Raw genomic sequence first — 21283 nt, 5'->3', positions numbered from 1 at the left:
CTTTTCCTATTACATTTGATAATCGTGTGGCAAAGATTTTTGACACGATTTTATTGTCCATAATGGCTAGGGATAAAGGACGATAATACTGCAAATCAATGGGTCTTTATTAAAGATGTCCGATAATATCGGCCGGCCGATATTGTTGGCCGATAAATGCTTTAAAAAGTAATATTGGAAAATATCGGTATCGGTTTTATTATTATCGGTATCTGTTTTTTTTTTCTTTTTTTTTAAATTAAGTCAACATAAAAAACACAAGATACACTTAAAATTAGTGCACCAACCCAAAAAACCTCCCTCCCTCACTCATTTGCACAAAAGGGTTGTTTCTTTCTGTTATTAATATTCTGGTTCGTACATTATATATCAATATATATCAATACAGTCTGCAAGGGATACAGTCCGTAAGCACACATGATTGTGCGTGCTGCTGGTCCACTAATAGCACTAACCTTTAACAGTTAATTTTACTCATTTTCATTAATTACTAGTTTCTATGTAACTGTTTTATATTGTTTTACTTTTTTTTTTATTCAAGAAAATGTTTTTAATTTATTTATCTTATTTTATTTTATTAATATTTTAAAAAAGGACCTTATCTTCACCATACCTGGTTGTCCAAATTAGGCACAATAACGTGTTAATTCCAAGACTGTATATAGAGGTATCGGTTGATATCGGTAACGGTAATTAAAGAGTAATTAAAGAGTTGGACAATATCGGAATATCGGATATCGGCAAAAAGCCATTATCGGACATCCCTAGTCTTTATCCTTTTTATGTATCAATGAGATATGAGAAAAATTTAAGGTTGGAGAAAACAATTGTTTATTAAATGAAGATTGGTACATTTGTAATAATAGAGGAGACAAATCTTCACTAAATATTTGATACAATTCTGCATTGTAGCCATCAGGGCCAGGAGATTTATTTTTTGCAAATTAATTTATAGCTTTTTGAATTTCCATTAATTGTATAGGTTCCTCCAGTGATTTTTTGTCATGCTCTGATAAGGATGGGAGTTGTATTGTGTTTAAATATGACTGCATAGCTTCTATGCTACAATCTTTCTCAGGCTTATATAGATTTGTATAAAATGTTCTAAATGTTTCATTGATTTGCTTGGGATCAACAGAAATACTACCATCTCAAAGTTTAATATAGATGTATGATTTCTAGTCATCTGCTTCTTTAATCTTAACGCAAGAAGCTTTCCAGCTTGTTCGCCGTATTCATGAAACTTTAATTTTGCCCTATTAATTTTATATTCAACCTTCTGCTTTATTATATTATCATTTAGCATTGCTCTTTATGGCCATTCCACCAAGCTGCAGCTCCCTCTCAGGGGATTGTTGGAGGAATTCAAAGTCACCCGCTCTAGAGAGGTAATGATGTACAGGGACTCCGCAGATGTTAAGGTCGCCTCGGCAGGAATCGTTGTTAAGACCGGGAGGAAGTGGCAGGCACAAGAAGCCGTAAGCAGAGCAGAGGCGCGGCTGAGGCACAAAACCTTGTTGGGTACTGTGGCAAAGGGAAGGGCAGGCCTCGGCAGCTTTCCAAAGCCACGTTGGGACCGGGCCCGTGGCAAGGAGAAGCGCCAACTGGTCCAAGAGGAGATCCGTGCAGAGGTGGAGGAAGAACGTTGCTGCCGGATGGTCAGCATGTCCAAACAAGGGGCGTGGAAAAAGGTGGGAGCATGCAGAACCTCGAAAACTCCCCTGGGCAGAGCTCTGGAGAGCTGAACCTCTGCGCACAAAATTCCTCATACAGTCTGTGTACGATGTCCTCCCATGCCCCGCCAACCTACACATCTGGGGCTTAGCAGACACTCCGGAGTGCAAACTGTGCCAGAGGAGGGGCACCTTGGAGCACATCCTGAGCTGTTCCCTAAAGGCACTAGGGGAGGGGCGGTATCGCTGGCGCCACGACAAAGTTTTAAAAGCCCTGGCGGATTCTATCTGTGCAGCGATACAAAACAGCAATTCCCAGGCCGCCCCGAAGCAGTCAATCACCTTCATCAGAGCAGGACAGAAGGCAAGCCGCCAGCCCAACTTCTCAGGAAGGCTCCTGGCCACCGCTCGTGACTGGCAGCTCCATGTTGACTTGGGAAGGCAACTCAAGTTCCCGGCCAATATCGCTTCCACGTCACTCCGCCCAGACATGGTGTTAACATCGGAGTCAACCAAGCAAGTGGTGCTACTGGAGCTGACTGTCCCCTGGGAGGAGCGAATTGACGAAGCAAATGAGCGAAAGAGGGCCAAATACGCTGAGCTCACTGTAGAGTGTCGGAGTAACGGCTGGAGAGCCCGCTGTGAACCAGTCGAGATTGGGTGCAGAGGTTTTGCTGGTCACTCACTACAGCGTGTGTTCAGAATCCTTGGCATTAGAGGACTGCAGTCGAGAAAAGCCACCAAGAACATCCTAGAGGCCGCAGAAAAGGCCTCCCGGTGGCTGTGGATCCGTGGTGCGCTACTTGGACACAGGCCGGGGTCTGATCACCCCCGGCTGGATCGCCCGGGCGAGGGTGTCTGATGATTAAAGACCCGAAACACCCTATGACCCCGGGTTTATCACTGATGATGTGTCCAAGCATCACCGTGAGGTGTATTGAAGTTCATATTCCATTCTTTGTTTGCTAAGTTTGATCCATGTTTCCTGATTATACTGTTTGGACAATGTGTCCTGCAATTGTTTGATTCCATTCAATAATTAATTTTCTACAGCACGTTGTTTTTTATTCTTGAAGCTTGCAATCCTAATAAGTTCTCCTCTTACACAACACTTAAGTGCTTCCCATATTGTGGAGATGTCAGAGACAGAATCCTGATTATTTTTTAATAAAATCTGAAATAAATTATTTAATTTGTAATTTATTTTCCTCACTTTCTAATAAAGAAATATTAATTTTCCATTGTTTGAATTGGAAAGCGACTGGTGGAAAGCTTACGTCGATTTGAATTGGACTATGATCAGAAATCATTATTGGGTGGATTTTAGCCTGCACGTTCTCTACAATTGCCTTAGGAACAAAGAACGTATCAATTCTTGAAAATGACTGATGTCTGTTTGAATAAAAAGTGAAATCCTTCTCATATGGATTTAAGGTTCTCCAAATATATATTAGGTTAAGAGTTTGCATTAATTTCAGAAGAGAAAAAACAGATTTCTTGGGTTTAACAATTTTACCAGTTTCATCAATATTTGGATTTATTGTTACATTTAGATCTCCACCCATAATAATATCAGAATCAACATAATCTGCCAATTTGAGCTCCATGTCACCAAAGAAAGAAGGTTTATCATCATTGGGTGCATATAAGTTTACCAGTGTGGTATTGTTATTATCTATATGGCAATTAATAATCATATATCTACCCTCTGGATCTAAAAATACACTATTTATAATATAATTAATCTTTTTGTTAAACATTATAGCAACACCAGATCTTTTGGAGGATAGTCCAACACCAACTATCTCACCAACCCATTATTTTTTCAAATATATTAAATGTTCAGTTTTCAAATGGGTTTCTTGTAGAAAAGCAATATCAGTAGAAAGATTGTTTAGATGCTTCAGATTTTTTCTTTGTTTCACCTGTTCATTTGCACCTTTTACATTCCAAGATATAATTCTCAAACATTTTCTAGTCATTGCAATATCTTATGTTTGTGTTAACATAACATTTTTAGTAAGTGTGTCCTCTCAATGTATATTTTAACTGGGTTATTTTTTCTTATCAATCCCCCTACCTCCCCCCTCCCATTGCCCTTTACCACAAAATGTAATAATTTCAATAGCAAAACAAACATGCTTAAAGAAAGTAAAATAAATTAGAGAAACAAATGATAAAAGAAAAAAAAAATCATAAGAGAAGGAGAAAGCTAAAAAGTAAAACAAGAGAAGAGAGAAAAAACTATGAGATTACCAAAAATAACTAAGCAAATATCACCAATTAATCAAGTAGTTGTATGAAAAAGGAAAAACAGAACCAGGCCAGTAGTACATCCCCCCAAAAAACGTTTGGACAGCAATAAAGAAAAAAGCAAGACTTTTAATTTTATGCCAGACTAAAAGTCATGTTTGGACCTGAAATAACTTCATTGAGGTTTTTGGCGGTGTTAAACATTTCCATGACTACGTCATCATCTCGCGCCATTGTTTTGGTGCGGTTGCAATATGTTCTTTTCAGTCCGTTTGGATTATATCAACACTGCCACTCAACCAGTATGTAATTCTGGCATTTCTAAAAAGAGTTCCTTCGATGTAGAGTTTGTCCACGATTAGACGGGTTCGTTTGTTGTTCTTTTTAGCCTCATTCATTATTGGATACAACAGCCGTCTTCTCTTGAGTATCTCGGCTGGAAACTGGTCACTAATGGAGAAGGTCGTTCCCTTGAGTTCTTTTCCATGCTCCATTACCATGGATTTACTCTTTGGGATAACAAACTGTGCAACAACTGGGCGACATACCTTCTCCCCCCCAGAATGTCGTTTTTTCCCAATACGATGAGCTCGTCCAAAGCCGATGTTCCTTGCTGTTGCGCCGTCCGTCTTAAGATGGGATGTTAAAAAAGTTTGGACCAACTCCTCTGTTTTGTGGTAAATTTCCCATTTTTCCCCGGGAACTCCGTGAATGATGACATTGTTCCGCATACTCCTTGTGGAAGTTGCCCTCCAGGGAGTTCTTCGGATCACCAAGCACTGACATGACAGCCCGGTTCAGGTTCACAATACAGTTTTTATTTTTAAATAAAGTCTGTTTCTTGCTTTCCAGCAATTGTTTTTGTCCGTCTCAGGCTCGCCCTCGCTCTTGCTCCAGATCCGACAACTCTCTCCTCCCGGCTGCTGCCTTTTAACAGAGCGACAGGTGATTAGATAACCAGGCCCAGGTGGGCCATCTACGCACCTGTCGCTGATCTCAAAGCAGATCCTGGCACACCCCGCTTCGCTGCAGGTCCGCAGGCCACTCCCCCCTCCACATTCCTACATTGTAGATCCAAAATATCTTGCGTGATTTTTATATTTGTATTTTCGATGTCAGAAGTTTGCTGTCTGAGGCTGTTCACTTCTGCTCGTAGCGTAGCGTTTTCCTGCTTGAGCACGTCAACAATCCATAGATTGTTTAAGCTCCTCCACATCCTCGGATAGTTTCTTCAATAAGTCGAGGTTTTGTAATTTCTCATTGATTTTTGCAATGGAGCTTCTGATATCTTTATGTCCTTCGTAATATCATCAGACTCACTTGAGTGACTCTCCCACGCTGATTTGTCGTCATGTTATAATAGTATGAATCAATATATGATTCCAAATCTGAAATAGATTCTTCAGCATGGGATTCCAGCCTTGTATTTATTTAGAAGCACATAGTTTCAGGCGTTTAATCGGCTCATTTTGGGATGATATGGCCTAGCTCTCGTTTCAGAGACTTCTGATTGCAGCCATCTTCCACCTTGACAGATATGATCCAACCAGTGAGTGACCCCGCAGAGATTTCTACGGCCCAGCGACTTGTAAAGATTTTTGTACTGATGGCCACATTGAAGCGTTCTTCAGCCTCTCATCAAGCTCCCTTCCACCCATTCTTGTCATCTGTTGGCCTCTCTGGGGACATGTGGTATCCGTCCCTTGAAGAGGAGAGCTATGATCCAGTGAGGTCTTCCACAACGGTGCTACCTTGCCTCCCTGCTTGGATGACCTCATCTGCAACGTCTCTACCAGCACGCCTTCCTGCTCCGGTGAGGTTGTCCACAATGCTACCATGCCTCCCTGCTAAGATGACCTCATCAGTGACGTCGCCACCAGTACTCCCTGCTGCTCCAGTGTGTTCGTCCACAATGCTGACAACTTTCCGTCCTGTTCTGGCACGCCGCCACCTGTCTCTCGCACAGTGGGGTCGTCGCCCGTCTGGCGCTCTTCGTCTTTGCCTGCTACAGAAGCGCCTGTCTCGTGCTTGCCGTCTTCGTATGTCATTGTTGTTATTGTAGTTAGTGTCTAATGGGATTCAAAATTGCTATGGTATAAACACTGCTCAATAAAATAAAGGGAACACTAAAATAACACATCCTAAATCTGAATGAATGAAATATATTAAAAAAAAACAAAATGTTCTTCTATACATAGTTGAATTTGCAGACAACAAAATCACACAAAAATGATAAAAAAAATTGAATGTATTAACCCACGGAGGTCTGAAATTGGAATCTCACTCAAAAATTAAAGAGAAAAAAAAAACCTCTGCAGGCTGTCTATTCCATTTGCACCACAGCATGTGAAAGTGATGTGTGATTGAAGCAGTGGGATTGACTTGGAGTTGTTTAAGTGTTCCCTTTTTTTTTAGCAGTTTTTTGAAATTATTAGTCGCTCATGGTGTGCGGTCGCAATTACGCTTAACTATAAAGTTAAGTCGAGGGCCACTGTGAGCTGCGAGTTTGAGAGTTTGCCTTAAACAGAATTTGCTCACACTTTATAAACTTTTGACAGCCCTATTTACATACTACCACGAACTGGAGTCAAAACGCAAGTCAGATCAGGCCGTACTAGTTTAATCCGTAACCAAACGTGTGTTGTGAAATACACTATTTTGCCAAAAGTATTTTGCCACCCATCCAAATGATCAGAATCAGGTGTCCTAATCACTTGGCCAAGCCACAGGTGTATAAAATCAAGCACTTAGGCAGGGAGACTGTTTCTACAAACATTTGTGAAAGAATGGGTCGCTCTCAGGAGCTCAGTGATTTCCAGCGTGGAACTATCATAGGATGCCACATGTGCAAAAAATCCAGTTGTGAAAATTCCTCGCTCCTAAATATTCCAAAGTCAACTGTCTGCTTTATTATAAGAAAATGGAAGAGTTTGGGAACAACAGCAACTCAGCCACGAAGTGGTAGGCCACGAAAACCGACAAAGAGGGGTCAGCAGATGCGCATAATGCAAAGAGGTCGCCAACTTTCTGCACAGTCAGTTGCTACAGAGCTCCAAACGTCACGTGACCTAACAATTAGCCCACGTACAGTACGCAAAGAGCATCAGAGAATGCTGCATCTAAGCCATACATCACCAAGTCCAATGCAAAGCGTCGGATGCAGTGGTGTAAAGCATGTCGCCACTGGACTCTAGAGCAATGGAGACGCCTTTTCTGAAGTGATGAATCAGGCTTTTCCATCTGGCAATCTGATAGACGAGTCTGGGTTTGGAGGTTGCCAGGAGAACGGTCGGACTGCATTTTGCATTGTGAGTGTGAAATTTGGTGGAAGAGGAATTATGGTGTGGGGTTGTATATCACGAGTTGGGCTTGGCCCCTTAGTTCCAGTGAAAGAAACTTTTAATGCTCCAGGATACCAAAACATTTTTGACAATTCCAGGGAACAGTTTGGAGCGGGCCTCCGTCCTCTTCCAACATGACTGTGCATCAGTGCACAAAGCAAGGTCCATAAAGACATGGATGGCAGAGTCTGGTGTGGATGAACTTGACTGGCCTGAACAGAGTCCTGACCTGAACCCGATAGAACACCTTTGGGATGAATTAGAACGGCGACTGAGAGCCAGGCCTTCTCAACCAACATCAGTGTGTGACCTCACCAATGCGCTTTTGGAAGAATGGTGGAACATTCCTATAAACACACTCCGCAACCTTGTGGACAGCCTTCCCAGAAGAGTTGAAGCTGTAATAGCTGCAAAAGGTGGACCGACATCATATTGAACGCTATGTGGGGGCGGTATAGCTCGGTTGGTAGAGCGGCCGTGCCAGCAACTTGAGGGTTGCAGGTTCGATCCCCGCTTCCGCCATCCTAGTCACTGCTGTTGTGTCCTTGGGCAAGACACTTTACCCACCTGCTCCCAGTGCCACCCACACTGGTTTGAATGTAACTTAGATATTGGGTTTCACTATGTAAAGCGCTTTGAGTCACTTGAGAAAAAGCGCTATATAAATGTAATTCACTTCACTTCACTTCACTATGTGTTAGGAATGAGACGGCACTTCAAGTTCAAATGTGAGTCAAGGCAGGTGGCCAAATACTTTTGGCAATATAGTGTAATACGTCTCATTTTCCAGAATTATTGATCATTGTGTAGCAAAAGCCAGACACTATCATATAACCTATTATACTTGCTGTCCCAGTTACTTTTATTAATACTGACTAAAAATGTGAAATGTCCAGGTTAAGGCATGACTGACCCTTGTGATTCCCTGCTGGAAAGCCTCCTTGGCCAGTTTAGCAGGGCCATCCAGCGACTTGCCATCATCTTCTGGACCCCAGCTGGCACTGTAAATATGGATGTGCTGCGGGTTGAGGCTAAGAGAGTGGGCCTCCACCACATCTGTCACCTCCCCATCCAACATACGGACTCCTGTTAAACACACATAAAAGCAACTCAAATTCTGTGACCAGTTTAAAGATGTGAGCGGCATCAGGGTGTACTTCTACATTCTAAACTCAGGAAGTGGGGGGAAAAAAAGTATTTGACTGTTATTGAACCCCATCCATCCATCCATCCATCCATCCACCGTCTTTCGCTTATCCGAGGTTGGGTCGCGGGGGCAGCAGCTTAAGCAGGGAAGCCCAGACTTCCCTCTCCCCAGCCACTTCGTCCAGCTCCTGCCGGGGGATCCCGAGGCGTTCCCAGGCCAGCCGGGAGACATAGTCTTCCCAACATGTCCTGGGTCTTGCCCGTGGCCTCCTACAGGTCGGACGTGCCCGAAACACCTCCCTAGGGAGGCGTTCGGGTGGCATCTTGACCAGATGCCTGAACCACCTCATCTGGCTCCTCTCATTGTGGAGGAGCAGTGGCTTTACTTTGAGCTCCTCTCGGATGACAGAGCTTCTCACCCTATCTCTAAGGGAAAGCCCCGCCACCCGGCGGAGGAAACTCATTTCGGCCGCTTGTACCCGTGATCTTGTCCTTTCGGTCATAACCCAAAGCTCATGACCATAGGTGAGGATGGGAACGTAGATCGACCGGTAAATTGAGAGCTTTGCCTTCCGGCTCAGCTCCTTCCTCACCACAACGGCTTGATACAGCGTCCGCATTACTGAAGACGCCGCACCGATCCGCCTGGCGAGCTCACGATCCACTCTTCCCTCACTCGTGAACAAGACTCCGAGGTACTTGAACTCCTCCACATGGGGCAGGGTCTCCTCCCCAACCCGGACACGGCACTCCACCCATTTCCAGGCGAGAACCATGGACTCGGACTTGGAGGTGCTGATTCTCATCCAAGTCGCTTCACACTCGGCTGCGAACCGATCCAGTGAGAGCTGAAGATCCTGGCCCGATGAAGCCATCAGGACCACATCATCTGCAAAAAGCAGAGACCTAATCCTGCAGCCACCAAACCGGATCCCCTCAACGCCCTGACTGCGCCTACAAATTCTGTCCATAAAAGTTATTGAATCCCACACACTCATATTATGATTTGCAGCAAAAAAAACATTTCTAGTTTTAATGAGGGCAAAACTTTGCTCACAAATGCTACTCTGATGTACACCCGACTATTTTCTGTGCTTAACAAAAAATACAACACAGACACACACAGAAAGAACTAATAGAACGATGGGATGAGAGTTCACAGAGCCTGCAACAGACTGGTGTGTCCACAGGGTAGAACCACCTTGACAGCTTTAATCAAACCTAAACATGCCACTGCCTGGGCGTTTGATGTGAGGAGCCTTAGATCAGCCCGGCGAACATTAATGGCTGTAGAAAGGTGTGAAATGAACCACCCTCAATTGAGGTCTATTACCGGGACCAGATCCCCGGACCTGAGCAGCAACACTGACGTTCGCGTTACGATTTAAATAATCTATTCCAGGCCCTGCAGGCATTAATACACCTGCCAACAGGGTGGTTGCACACAAGGCAGTAGATTTGGCTTATACTGTTAAGGTTTGCTTATCAAGTCGCTTAAAATGTGACACACAGCAAAAAAAAGTTCACCTGGTGCACTATTGCAGTTGTAATTAAAATCACGGTTGTTAGTTCGCTTTAACATCTGTGACACTAACACTGCGGTGTGAGTGCCCAGAAGCATTAGAGGTATACGTTCAGATGAATGTGTTTGTGTGTGTGTGTATTCATAGAGAAAAGCGAAGGAGGATGACACAATAATTGAGCAACATAAAGTCAAATGCGGTGTTTAAACAATTAGCACTTACCATTGTTCAATAAGGATGACCCCATTTTAAGTGTCCCCTCTCGTACTTGTGAACATGCTTTTAGCATACAGAAGCAATATTCAGCTGCTCATTAGCAACCTCCTGTGATGTGAAAAGAGTCACGGAGGATTATGTCTTGAAAAGCAAGGCCAATATGTTCCTCCACTGGGAGACAAATGGTAATTAAGACAAAAGAGAGTTATGAGGCACATCTGGATGGGACTGACTGGAGTTGCGTAGGGATCGGATGCTGTCACCTGACAGCTTCTATCATCATGCTATTAACAGATCATTTGATGTCACAACTTAATACAAATCCTCCATTACAAAAATTAATTTACAGTAGACTGTTTTGGTTTGTTCAAATACGACATGTCCAGACTGAATAGTTGTTTAGGCACTCCAGTATTTGTGTTCCAAGTTTTATGACATTTGGAGAAAACACTTGAATCAATTACACTAAGGCCTTCTTTTCAAGTCATTATGAGACTTACTGAGGCTATTTCATCCACCATCAACTCACATTCACAAAATAATTAACCACTTGGGCTAAGTGCCAAAACACAATACATCGACATGGGTGAAGTCTGTCAAAAAGTTTCGGTTGCAAAGGTTAAAATAATTTAAACTACTGTGTCACAGCACTTCATTGTGCCATTAAAAGACATCAAGTGTGCCATGGGAGAGTTCACTTAATTGGTCCAAAAATTCATATTCATTTACGACAAACAAGTTATCTTAGTTCATATACACTACCGTTCAAAAGTTTGGGGTCACATCGAAATGTCCTTATTTTTGAAGGGAAAGCACTGTACTTTTCAATGAAGATAACTTTAAACTAGTCTTAACTTTAAAGAAATACACTCTATACATTGCTAATGTGGTAAATGACTTTTCTAGCTGCAAATGTCTGGTTTTTGGTGCAATATCTACATAGGTGTATAGAGGCCCATTTCCAGCAACTATCACTCCAGTGTTCTAATGGTACAATGTGTTTGCTCATTGGCTCAGAAGGCTAATTGATGATTAGAAAACCCTTGTGCGATCATGTTCACACATCTGAAAACAGTTTAGCTCGTTACAGAAGCTACAAAACTGACCTTCCTTTGAGCAGATTGAGTTTCTGGAGCATCACATTTGTGGGGTCAATTAAACGCTCAAAATGGCCAGAAAAAGAGAACTTTCATCTGAAACTCGACAGTCTATTCTTGTTCTTAGAAATGAAGGCTATTCCACAAAATTGTTTGGGTGACCCCAAACTTTTGAACAGTAGTGTATTTATGTCAGTGACATAGTGTGACAAGCAGAACAAATCACATGTACCTAGGGATGGGTACGTTTAATATTTGAGTTAATACTGTACCAATTCACAGTAGCTGGGAATTGATACTGGTACTCAACAGTACCATGTTTTGTTACTTTTATGTGTGATAAAATGTGTTAATAAATGTTAATCAAAAAAAGGATCCATCCATCTTCAACCGCTTGTCCCTCTCAGGGTTGCAGGGGGTGCTGGAGCTTATCCCAGCTGAATTCGGGCGGAAGGCGAGGTACACCTAGGACAAATCGCCACCTCATCGTAGGACCAACACAGATAGATAACATTCACACACTTGGGTCAATTTAGTGTTGTCAACCATTGTTTTGATTTAACACTAAGCTGTGTTGTACCCCCGCCTTCCGCCCGAATGCAGCTGAGATAGGCTTCAGCACCCCCCGCAACCCCAGAAGGGACAAACGGTAGAAAATGGATGGATGGATGTGTTGTTCATGTATCTTGTTTCTAATACTTCTGTTTCATTTGCAAGTACTGTACTCTACTGGAGTATTTTTCAACCTTTTTTGAGCCAAGGCGCATTTTTTTCATTGAAAAAATCCGGAGGCACACCAACAGCAGAAATCATTAAAAAATTAAACTCAGTAGACAATAAAAAGTCGTTGTCGCAATTGTTGGATATGAATTTAAACCATAACCAACCATGCATCACTATAGCTCTTGTCTCAAAGTAGGTGTACTGTCACGACCTGTCCCATCACGCCGTGACTTATACTTTTTTGGTGTTTTCCCATGTTTGGTGTTTTAGTTCTTGTCTTGCGCTCCTATTTTGGTGGCTTTTTCTGTTGCAGTTTCATGTCTTCCTTTGAGCGCTATTCCCCGGACCTGCTTTGTTTTAGCAATCAAGAATATTTAAGTTGTTGCTATCTTTTTGTGTGTGGACATTGTTGTCATGTACGGATGTACTTTGTGGACGCCGTCTGCTGCTCCACACGCTGTAAGTTTTTGCTGTCGTCCAGCATTCTGTTTTTGTTTATTTTGTAGCCAGTTCAGTTTTAGTTTCATTCTACATAGCCATCCCTAAGCTTCAATGCCTTTTCTTAAGGGCACTCACCTTTTGTTTATTTTTGGTTTAAGCATTAGATACCTTTTTACCTGAACACTGCCTCCGGCTGTCGCCTGCATATTGTGATCACGACAAACCATTGTCATCTCACACGACGTGTTCCTGACACCTACAAAGCAATTAGCTACCGGCTTCCACCTACTGGTATGGTATGGTATGACACAGTTACTCTGCCGAGCTCTAGTCAGCACCGACACTCAACAACGGCACATTATTTGCAGATTATAATTACTGGTTTGTAAAAAATATTTTTAACCCAAATAGGTGAAACTGCATAATCTCCCACGGCACACCAGACTGTATCTCACGGCACACTGGTGTACCACGGCACAGTGGTTGAAAAACACTGCTATACTGTATTATATAGTAGACTTTGCATGCAGTTGAAATTCCAAGACGTAAAATCACAATGTAAAATTGATAATGCTAATCGATAACATATGTATGGCAAATCCAATATAAATTAGCATTAAGATAATTATCCCACATGACAGTTTGGACTTCCTTAGTTATTTTCCTGTGTTCTGTATCATTTCCTGTCCTGTTGCTCTTATTTTGTTTCTACTTCATTTTGAATTCCTTGTTTTGTTGCACCTTCACCTGTCTAGTTTCCTGCAAGCACGCCCGTTTTCCATTTCTAATCAAGCCTACTTAGGTTCACCTGTTGCTGCTTGCCAGCGCTGGCTTATCGCCTTTTGTCAGTGCGCGTGAGTTCCTTTGCTGCCACTACGTTCCTTGCACTAGCCTTTTGTTTCTGCAGTTGTTTGCTCTTTGAGTATAGAATTATACTCTTTTGGGGCGGCGTGGCTTGATTGGTAGAGCAGCCGTGCCAGCAACATGAGGGTTCCAGGTTCGATTCCCGCTTCCGCCATCTTAGTCACTGCCGTTGTGTCCTTTGTCAGGAAACTTTACCCACCTGCTCCCAGTGCCACCCACAATGGTTTAAATGTAGCTTAAAATATGTAGATAATGGCTTTCCCTATGTAAAGTGCTTTGAGTCTCTAGAGAGAAAAAACACTATATAAATATAATTCACTTCATTTTTACCTGCACACTGCTTTCTGTCTTTGCATCCTGGGGTTACGCTTTCAGCTGACATTTCTCCACCGTGACACCTACACTATATTGCCAAAAGTATTTGGCCACCCATCCAAATGATCAGAATCAGGTGTCCTAATCACTTGGCCCGGCCACAGGTGTATACAATCAAGCACTTAGGCATGTAGACTGTTTCTATAAACATTTGTGAAAGAATGGGCCGCTCTCAGTGATTTCCAGCGTGGAACTGTCATAGGATGCCACCTGTGCAACAAATCCAGTCGTGAAATTTCCTCGCTCCTAAATATTCCAAAGTCAACTGTCGGCTTTATTATAAGAGAATGGAAGAGTTTGGGAACAACAAAAACTCAACCACGAAGTGGTAGGCCGCGTAAACTGACAGAGGGGTCAGTAGATGCTAAAGCGCATAGTGAAAAGAGGTTGCCGACTTTACTACAGAGCTCCACACTTCATGTGACCTTCCAATTAGCCCACGTACAGTACGCAGAGAGCTTCATTGAATGAGATTCCATGGCCGAGCAGCTTTATCCAAGAAATACATCACCAAGTCCAATGCAAAGCGTCGGATGCAGTGGTGTAAAGCATGTCGCCACTGGACTCTAGAGCAATGGAGACGCCTTCTCTGGAGTGATAAATCACGCTTTTCCATCTGGCAATCTGATGGACGAGTCTGGGTTTGGAGGTTGCCAGGAGAACAGTACATTTCGGACTGCATTGTGCCGAGTGTGAAATTTGGTGAAGGAGGAATTAAGGTGTGGGGTTGTTTTTCACGAGTTGGGCTTGGCCCCTTAGTTCCAGTGAAAGGAACTTTGAATGCTCCAGGATACCAAAACATTTTGGACAATTCCATGCTCCCAACCGTGTGGGAACAGTTTGGAGCGGGCCCCTTCCTCTTCCAACATGACTGTGCACCAGTGCACAAAGCAAGGTCCATAAAGACATGGCTGACAGAGTCTGGTGTGGATGACCTTGACTGGCCTGCACATAGTCCTGACCTGAACCCAATAGAACACCTTTGGGATGAATTAGAACGGAGACTGAGAGCCAGGCCTTCTCAACCAACATCAGTGTGTGACCTCACCAATGCGCTTTTGGAAGAATGATCGAAAATTCCTATAAACATACTCCGCAACCTTGTGGACAGCCTTCCCAGAAGAGTTGAATCTGTAATAGCTGCAAAAGGTGGACTGACATCATATTGAACCCTATGGGTTAGGAATGGGATGGCACTTCAAGTTCATATGTGAGTCAAGGCAGGTGGCCAAATACCTTTGGCAATATAATGTATCTCTACCTGTAACGTGTGCCATGAGATTTGTTCTATTGCAAAATGTGTGCTTTGGCTCAATAAATGTTGAGAAACACTGCAAACTAAACAAGAAATATATCCACAATAACCATGAATCAATAACAAAGACCATAGGATAGAATGATTAAAATGAGAACTATGTATGAAGTTTTGATTAGCTCTTCAGATTGATGGGACCAGTAAAATTAAATAACTTAATATCATCATTACTATAATGCACTCACCTCCAATTTTAGCATTATAGGCTACACCCACGCCACAAACGCCATTGTTAAATGAAGCTGCAACCTCTCCAGCACATCGAGTCCCATGTCTGAGAAAAGAGCAAAAGTGAAGGTTTATGAAACTGGTTGATATTGAGTAATGAGCAATTCTATTTGTAACCGCTGAATTCATGTAATGAATCACCTAGCTTTTTGTTACCAGTCTGTTTTCTTGAAGGTTAATTATGACACCCAGAAGACCTGAAATAAATTTAATTTATAGTATTTTTTATGTGAGTAGTTACAAGGGAAGACGTAACAGCCAGAGTGCAGCATCCTCCGCATTAAAGCATTTGCAATTAGAGGTCGCGTTCAAAGGGTACTTTATGAGCAAATTCAGGCGGCAAGCTTTCAACATCATGTTATATGCTCCATCAAATTGTAATGGGTTTTTAGAGGACAAGCAACATTCAAAAGAAAACTCTTTATATTCCTCTGGTGTATTTTTTAAATTTGCTACAGACTAAATAAATTCAACAATTTCTGTCCAAATCTGAAAATGAAATAACAGAGGTGTCACAATTCATGGTGCGGTTAAATGTCAGTCAATAATTGGCCTATTTAATTCCCACTTTTTTGAGTGACTGATCTGTTTTGATGCTGCACATTACATGCACAGTGAAGGAGGTTGTTGTCGCCCACAGCTGTTTGTCTGACAGCTCACTGTGACTGCCTTTTATGCTCATTACTCCCCATTTCGAACTGATCAGCTCTCAAAAGGCACCCAAACAAACCTAATTAGCAATGCAGGTTTTTTTTCCATAGATGTCATAGAGTTGCAGTTAGCTTTCTCACTCATTGCTGTTACCTCATTTAGTGACAGAAATACTTCATTAGATAGAAATGGGGAAAATATTTTTGTAGATATGTTTCTGGTGCTCACGGGAAAACATCTCGAGCGCACAAGAAAAATTTGCGTGAGCACGAGATAGTTTCTCGTGCGCACGGGATACATATCTAAAAAATGTTTTCCCCCATGTCCCTTTAGGGCAGTGGTTCTTAACCTGGGTTCGATCGAACCCTAGGGGTTCGGTGAGTCGGGCTCAGGGGTTCGGCGGAGGTCAAGACACACCCGACTCATCGTGTAAATAAAAACTTCTCCCTATCGGCGTATTAAGGATACGGCAACAGCAGAAGTCACACTGATTTGCAGGTGTGTCATTTGTTGTGAGTTTATGCACTGTGTTGGTTTTGTTCTTTGAACAAGGTGATGTTCATGCTCGGTTCATTTTGTGCACTAGTATAAAAACATGGTAACACTTTAGTATGGGGAACATATTCACCATTAATTAGTTGCTTATTAACATGCAAATTAGTAGCATATTGGCTCTTAACTAGTCATTATTAAGTACTTATTAATGCCTTATTTGGCATGGCCTCATTATAACCCTAACCCTCTAACCCTGGCCCTAACCCTAACCAAATAACTCTAAATTAAGTCTTTGTTACTTAGAATATGTTCCCCTAGTGTCCAAAATACTCTAAATTAAGTCTTTGTTACTTAGAATATGTTCCCCATACTAAAGTTTTACCAAAAACATCTAACTTTGTCTTGAATTTGAAAAAAAAAAAACATTTTATTTTTCACTAAAGAAGGGTTCGGTGAATGCGCATATGAAACTGGTGGGGTTCGGTACCTCCAACAAGGTTAAGAACCACTGCTTTAGGGGCTCCGTACTACAAACACACACATACGCGTGTACAGTATACTTAGCCAACTGCTAAAAAACATGCTGCAGACCCAGTTTGTAGGAGATACTTTGGCTGCTCGCCAATTAAGATGCATATAAAATAATCATGCAAGATATTCTCTTGGGTCTGTACCCCTCTACCGAGATACCATAACATGGTGAGCTGTGAAATACAGATAAACAAAAGGTGGCAATCCGTATGAATTAGCAAAATACAATGGAAATGAATGAAACTGTCTCCGGATGTGCAAAAGGCAGCTTCACATTCATCTGAGATGTGCTGTCTGTACAGTATCAGGTCCAAGCTAATTACAGTCACATGCTGCTCTGAGAAAGCCAAAAAAACCAACAAAAAACCATCCTCCATTTTTTATCCTAAAGCCCCTGATGACGAGGAAGAGGACAAAGTCACTTCACAGAGTTAGAGCACAGCTACGCCTCCAGCTGGGCTCCTGATTAAGCGCAGTGGTGCTCTGATGCATCACCCACTTGCCAATTCCCACTTTTTCCCATATTATATTTACGACACGTAAATAGGTTTACAATGTCAAATAACAAAACAAAAAGATTAGATAGGAAAATAACGCTGCTTGCCTATTTATCATGTATCACATTTATTACACATCTGCCTGACAGCACATAGATACAGAGAAGTGACCATTAAAGTCACAATCTAATGGATTGACAGGGCTTATATTTCATGGTGAGACTGATATGTCTTCCTTACACCACCATCATGGTACAACATATGGCAGGATGTAGTGCATCACTTGCGCAATTTAATGCTACCACTGCTATAGAGAGGTTTTACTGCTAACCGTTTGTAGCAGTTAATGGGAATTTGACGGCCCCCTCGTGAATGATATCTGTAATCAATGATTAAAGTAGGATTTATTATACAAAGAGGCAATTTTTTTACAGCATTATGTAATTTTAGCTTCAAACTAAATTCGGCATTAGAGAATCAGTTTTCCTAACATGCATTGGAATCATGAATTGATCAAAGCGTTATTTGGAAAAAGTTTGGGCGACAACTCTAATTAGTTCCAATACGAAGTCATTAAACAGACACATTTTTTGTATTCATAGCATCAAGCTTTGAGCACATATTGGATCTTTTGTTGCGGGGGGTGCTGGAGCCTATCTCAGCTGCATTCAGGCGGAAGGCAAGGTACACCCTGGACAAGTCGCCACCTCATCGCAGGGCCAACACAGATAGACAATCCACATAGAGTAATATATCGAGATAAATCAGGGCCAAAAGTTTTGTACTTGAAAAAATTTACTTTGAAACTAAAAGTTCAGGTTTTGATGTAGAATTTTGAAAAATACATCACTGTATTCAAAATAAAAAATAATTAACTGTTTTTATTTCAGGTTCAATATCATTTTTATTTACACTTAGCATTTATTTTGAATTAATACTTTATTTGAATTTTTCACTTTCATATATTTTGATATTTGAGCTTCAACATTTTTCAGATTAAACTTTTAGTTTTTACATTTTCTTTTTTTTTTCTTCCAAGTTTCACATCTTTCTTTTTCAGATTCAAATCTGTTTTTTCAGATTCAGTTTTTTGGCCCTTTTTTCCGTGGACGTAGTGCGAGGGGCGTGGCCTCATGGCAGACCAATCAGCAAAAGGATAAAGGGTGTCCTCTTCACTTTGCCTACACGGAACATAGAAACTAATTCAGTTCAAGCCAACACTTTACACAAGCTACACTATGCAATTGTCAGAGAAATAAATGATGCCAGTGAAACATGAAGGCTTATTTAAACAGCACTGATGAAAGCAGAAATGGTCCGACAAATCGTGCCAAATTGTGCATTTCAACAGTCAAGCATTAAATTCCGATTTTTGCATTGCAATTTCCGCATGCAATTGCAACACTCGCTAGTTTCTGGAGTTAGCACAGACACAAGTGACGAATGTTCAAAATGAAAGATCGTTTTGTGACAAAATGCAATACTTCTGATGTATTTAAGTGGTCTGGCAAAGCTGGAAATGAAGCACGTGCTAACATTAGCAACTCAACATTCAGATGGAGAAGACCATGAACCACGGAGTGATTGTAGTGCTGACAAGACTTTATTCAGCCCTTCAAAAAATACAGGGACATTTATTTTTTAAACAAAAATAAACTCAGCATGTGATATGTACTCACTAGTAGTATTAGTGCTGGGGAAGCAGTCAACAACCATAGCCAGTGCCTGGCTGCATATTCTCTCCTGCTTGCTTGTGTTACCATGTCTGAGTTATTGTGTAGAAATATGGGGAAATAACACTTCATTCACTAACCGTGTTGCAAAAGAGGTCAGTTAGAATACTACAAAATGTTGGATATAGAGAACATTGAAACCCTTCATTTACTGAATCCAAAATATTAAAATTCAATGATTTGGTGCATTTGTAAACAGAATATATGATATACAAAGCAAACTATAACCTGCTACCCAAGAACGTACAACAATTATTTTCAAAAAAAGAAGATAAATATAAACTTGGAAAAAAATGTAATTCAAAACATTTACATGTATGTACAACACTTAAAACCTTTAGAATATCAGTATGTGGATTGTAAATAATGTAAATAATGTAAATGATTCAATGTATATACTCTGATGATTATCTTGAGTGATGACTGTATTATGATGTTAGTATATATTTGATAGTATTTGATAGTATATATCTGTATCATGAATCAATTTAAGTGGACCCCGACTTAAACAAGTTGAAAAACTTATTCAGGTGTTACCATTTAGTGGTCAATTGTACAGAATATGTACTTCACTGTGCAATCTACTAATAAAAGTTTCAATCAATCAATCAAGAATTAAATTATGGAATGGATTAATAAACAAATTACTAACATGATCCACTTTAGGAAACTTTAACTCAAAATGTTTACAGCCACTTTGTAAACACTAAGTTTAAAAAGTTTTTTAAAGAAGAATCCTGTTAAACATCTTGAACCTTAATGAAAAATAAGAAAATCTTATTCATCTCATTATGAGAATCATAACTATGTATGATCATTTAATATTTACTTCCTTATTTGTCTATTTATTTATTAATTCACTGTGGTTACAGATTAAGTACAAACAAATGGTTTAGGATTATGCTTCTTCCTGCTCCTTTTTGGACATGTAATGAGAAACTGGAACCATGTGACCGGCCCCAGTCAGTCAGAATCGGCAACCAGACATCTGGCATCTGGCACAAAGGTTCTAAGCATAGGGACCCCCCCAAGGCTGCGTGCTGAGCCCCCTATTGTACACCCTCTTCACACACGACTGTGTGGCCTCCCAGAACAACACCAGTATCATCAAGTTTGCAGATGATACTACGGTCGTCGGACTGATCACCGGGGGAGCTGAGGCAGCGTACAGAAGGGAGGTAGCGGAACTGGTGGCCTGGTGTCAGGATAATAATCTCTCCTTGAACACAGACAAGACCAAGGAGATGATTATTGACCCACGGAGAAGGAGTGCACAGTACGCACCTCTGTACATAGGGGAGACAAAGGTGGACAGGGTGAAAACCTTTACATTCCTCGGGACCCACATCAGCGAGGACCTCACTTGGGATCACAACACCCAACAAACAATAAAGAAAGCCCAGCAGCTACTGTACTTCCTAAGAAGGCTGAGAAAATTTGGCATGCCACCCAAAATTCTCAGCAACTTCTATAGAAGTACGGTTGAGAGTGTCCTTACCAGCTCAATCACGGTCTGGTATGGAAACTGCGCTGCTAAGGACAGGAAGGCACTCCAGCGAGTGATTAAAACTGCTCAGTACATATCAGGAGCAGCCGTCCCCTCACTACAGGACATGTACTCTATCAGGGCCACCAGGAGAGCACACAACATCATAAAGGACAGTACACACCCCCAGCACAGTCTCTTCAGCCTCCTACCATCAGGCAGACGATACAGTAGCCGGAAATCCAGGACTACGAGACTGACAAACAGTTTCTACCCACAGGCTATCAGGCTTGTGAATGCTAACTTGTGAATGCTAGCTCCCCCAGCTGCCCCCCCCCCCTTTTACTTTTATCTTTTGAACAAAAGACAGCTACCATGACCACTCCCGAACTGTGAACCATCACTGTAGACACTTTTCACCTTTGATCACTAAAGACACTTTAACTGCTGCTGTGACCAAATGTCACCTCCATATTTATACTGTTGACTGTCAATCAGAATGTGCAATAATGTTATGTTACTTACTGTGCCTTGTAGATACATTTTTATTTTTATTTTTAGCTAAGTACCGTGTGACTTGTTGAAGGGTGGACTAGCAAAGTAAGATTTTCTTTGTACGGCAAACTGTCTAACTGTGCATATGACAATAAACAATCTTGAATCTTGAATGTGATGTATGATATTACAATTGTATG

At 41.5% G+C, this 21283-nt stretch overlaps 1 protein-coding gene across 1 annotated transcript in view; it reads right to left on the bottom strand.

The window, feature by feature from the left end:
• furinb (furin (paired basic amino acid cleaving enzyme) b) overlaps positions 1-21283 on the bottom strand; it is a 189569-nt gene that overhangs the window by 58721 nt on the left and 109565 nt on the right. The window contains exons 7-8 of the mRNA XM_062035290.1: positions 15153-15241; positions 8181-8353 (exon numbers count right to left, since the gene is read on the bottom strand). Of these exons, the coding sequence (XP_061891274.1) occupies positions 8181-8353; positions 15153-15241 (262 nt within the window). The remainder of the gene's footprint in view (positions 1-8180; positions 8354-15152; positions 15242-21283) is intronic.

Source organism: Entelurus aequoreus, linkage group LG24 (genome assembly GCF_033978785.1).
Source record: "Entelurus aequoreus isolate RoL-2023_Sb linkage group LG24, RoL_Eaeq_v1.1, whole genome shotgun sequence".
Lineage (NCBI taxonomy): Eukaryota > Metazoa > Chordata > Actinopteri > Syngnathiformes > Syngnathidae > Entelurus > Entelurus aequoreus.
The sequence above is the reverse complement of the archived record's forward strand: the minus strand, read 5'-3'. Positions and strand labels throughout refer to the sequence as shown.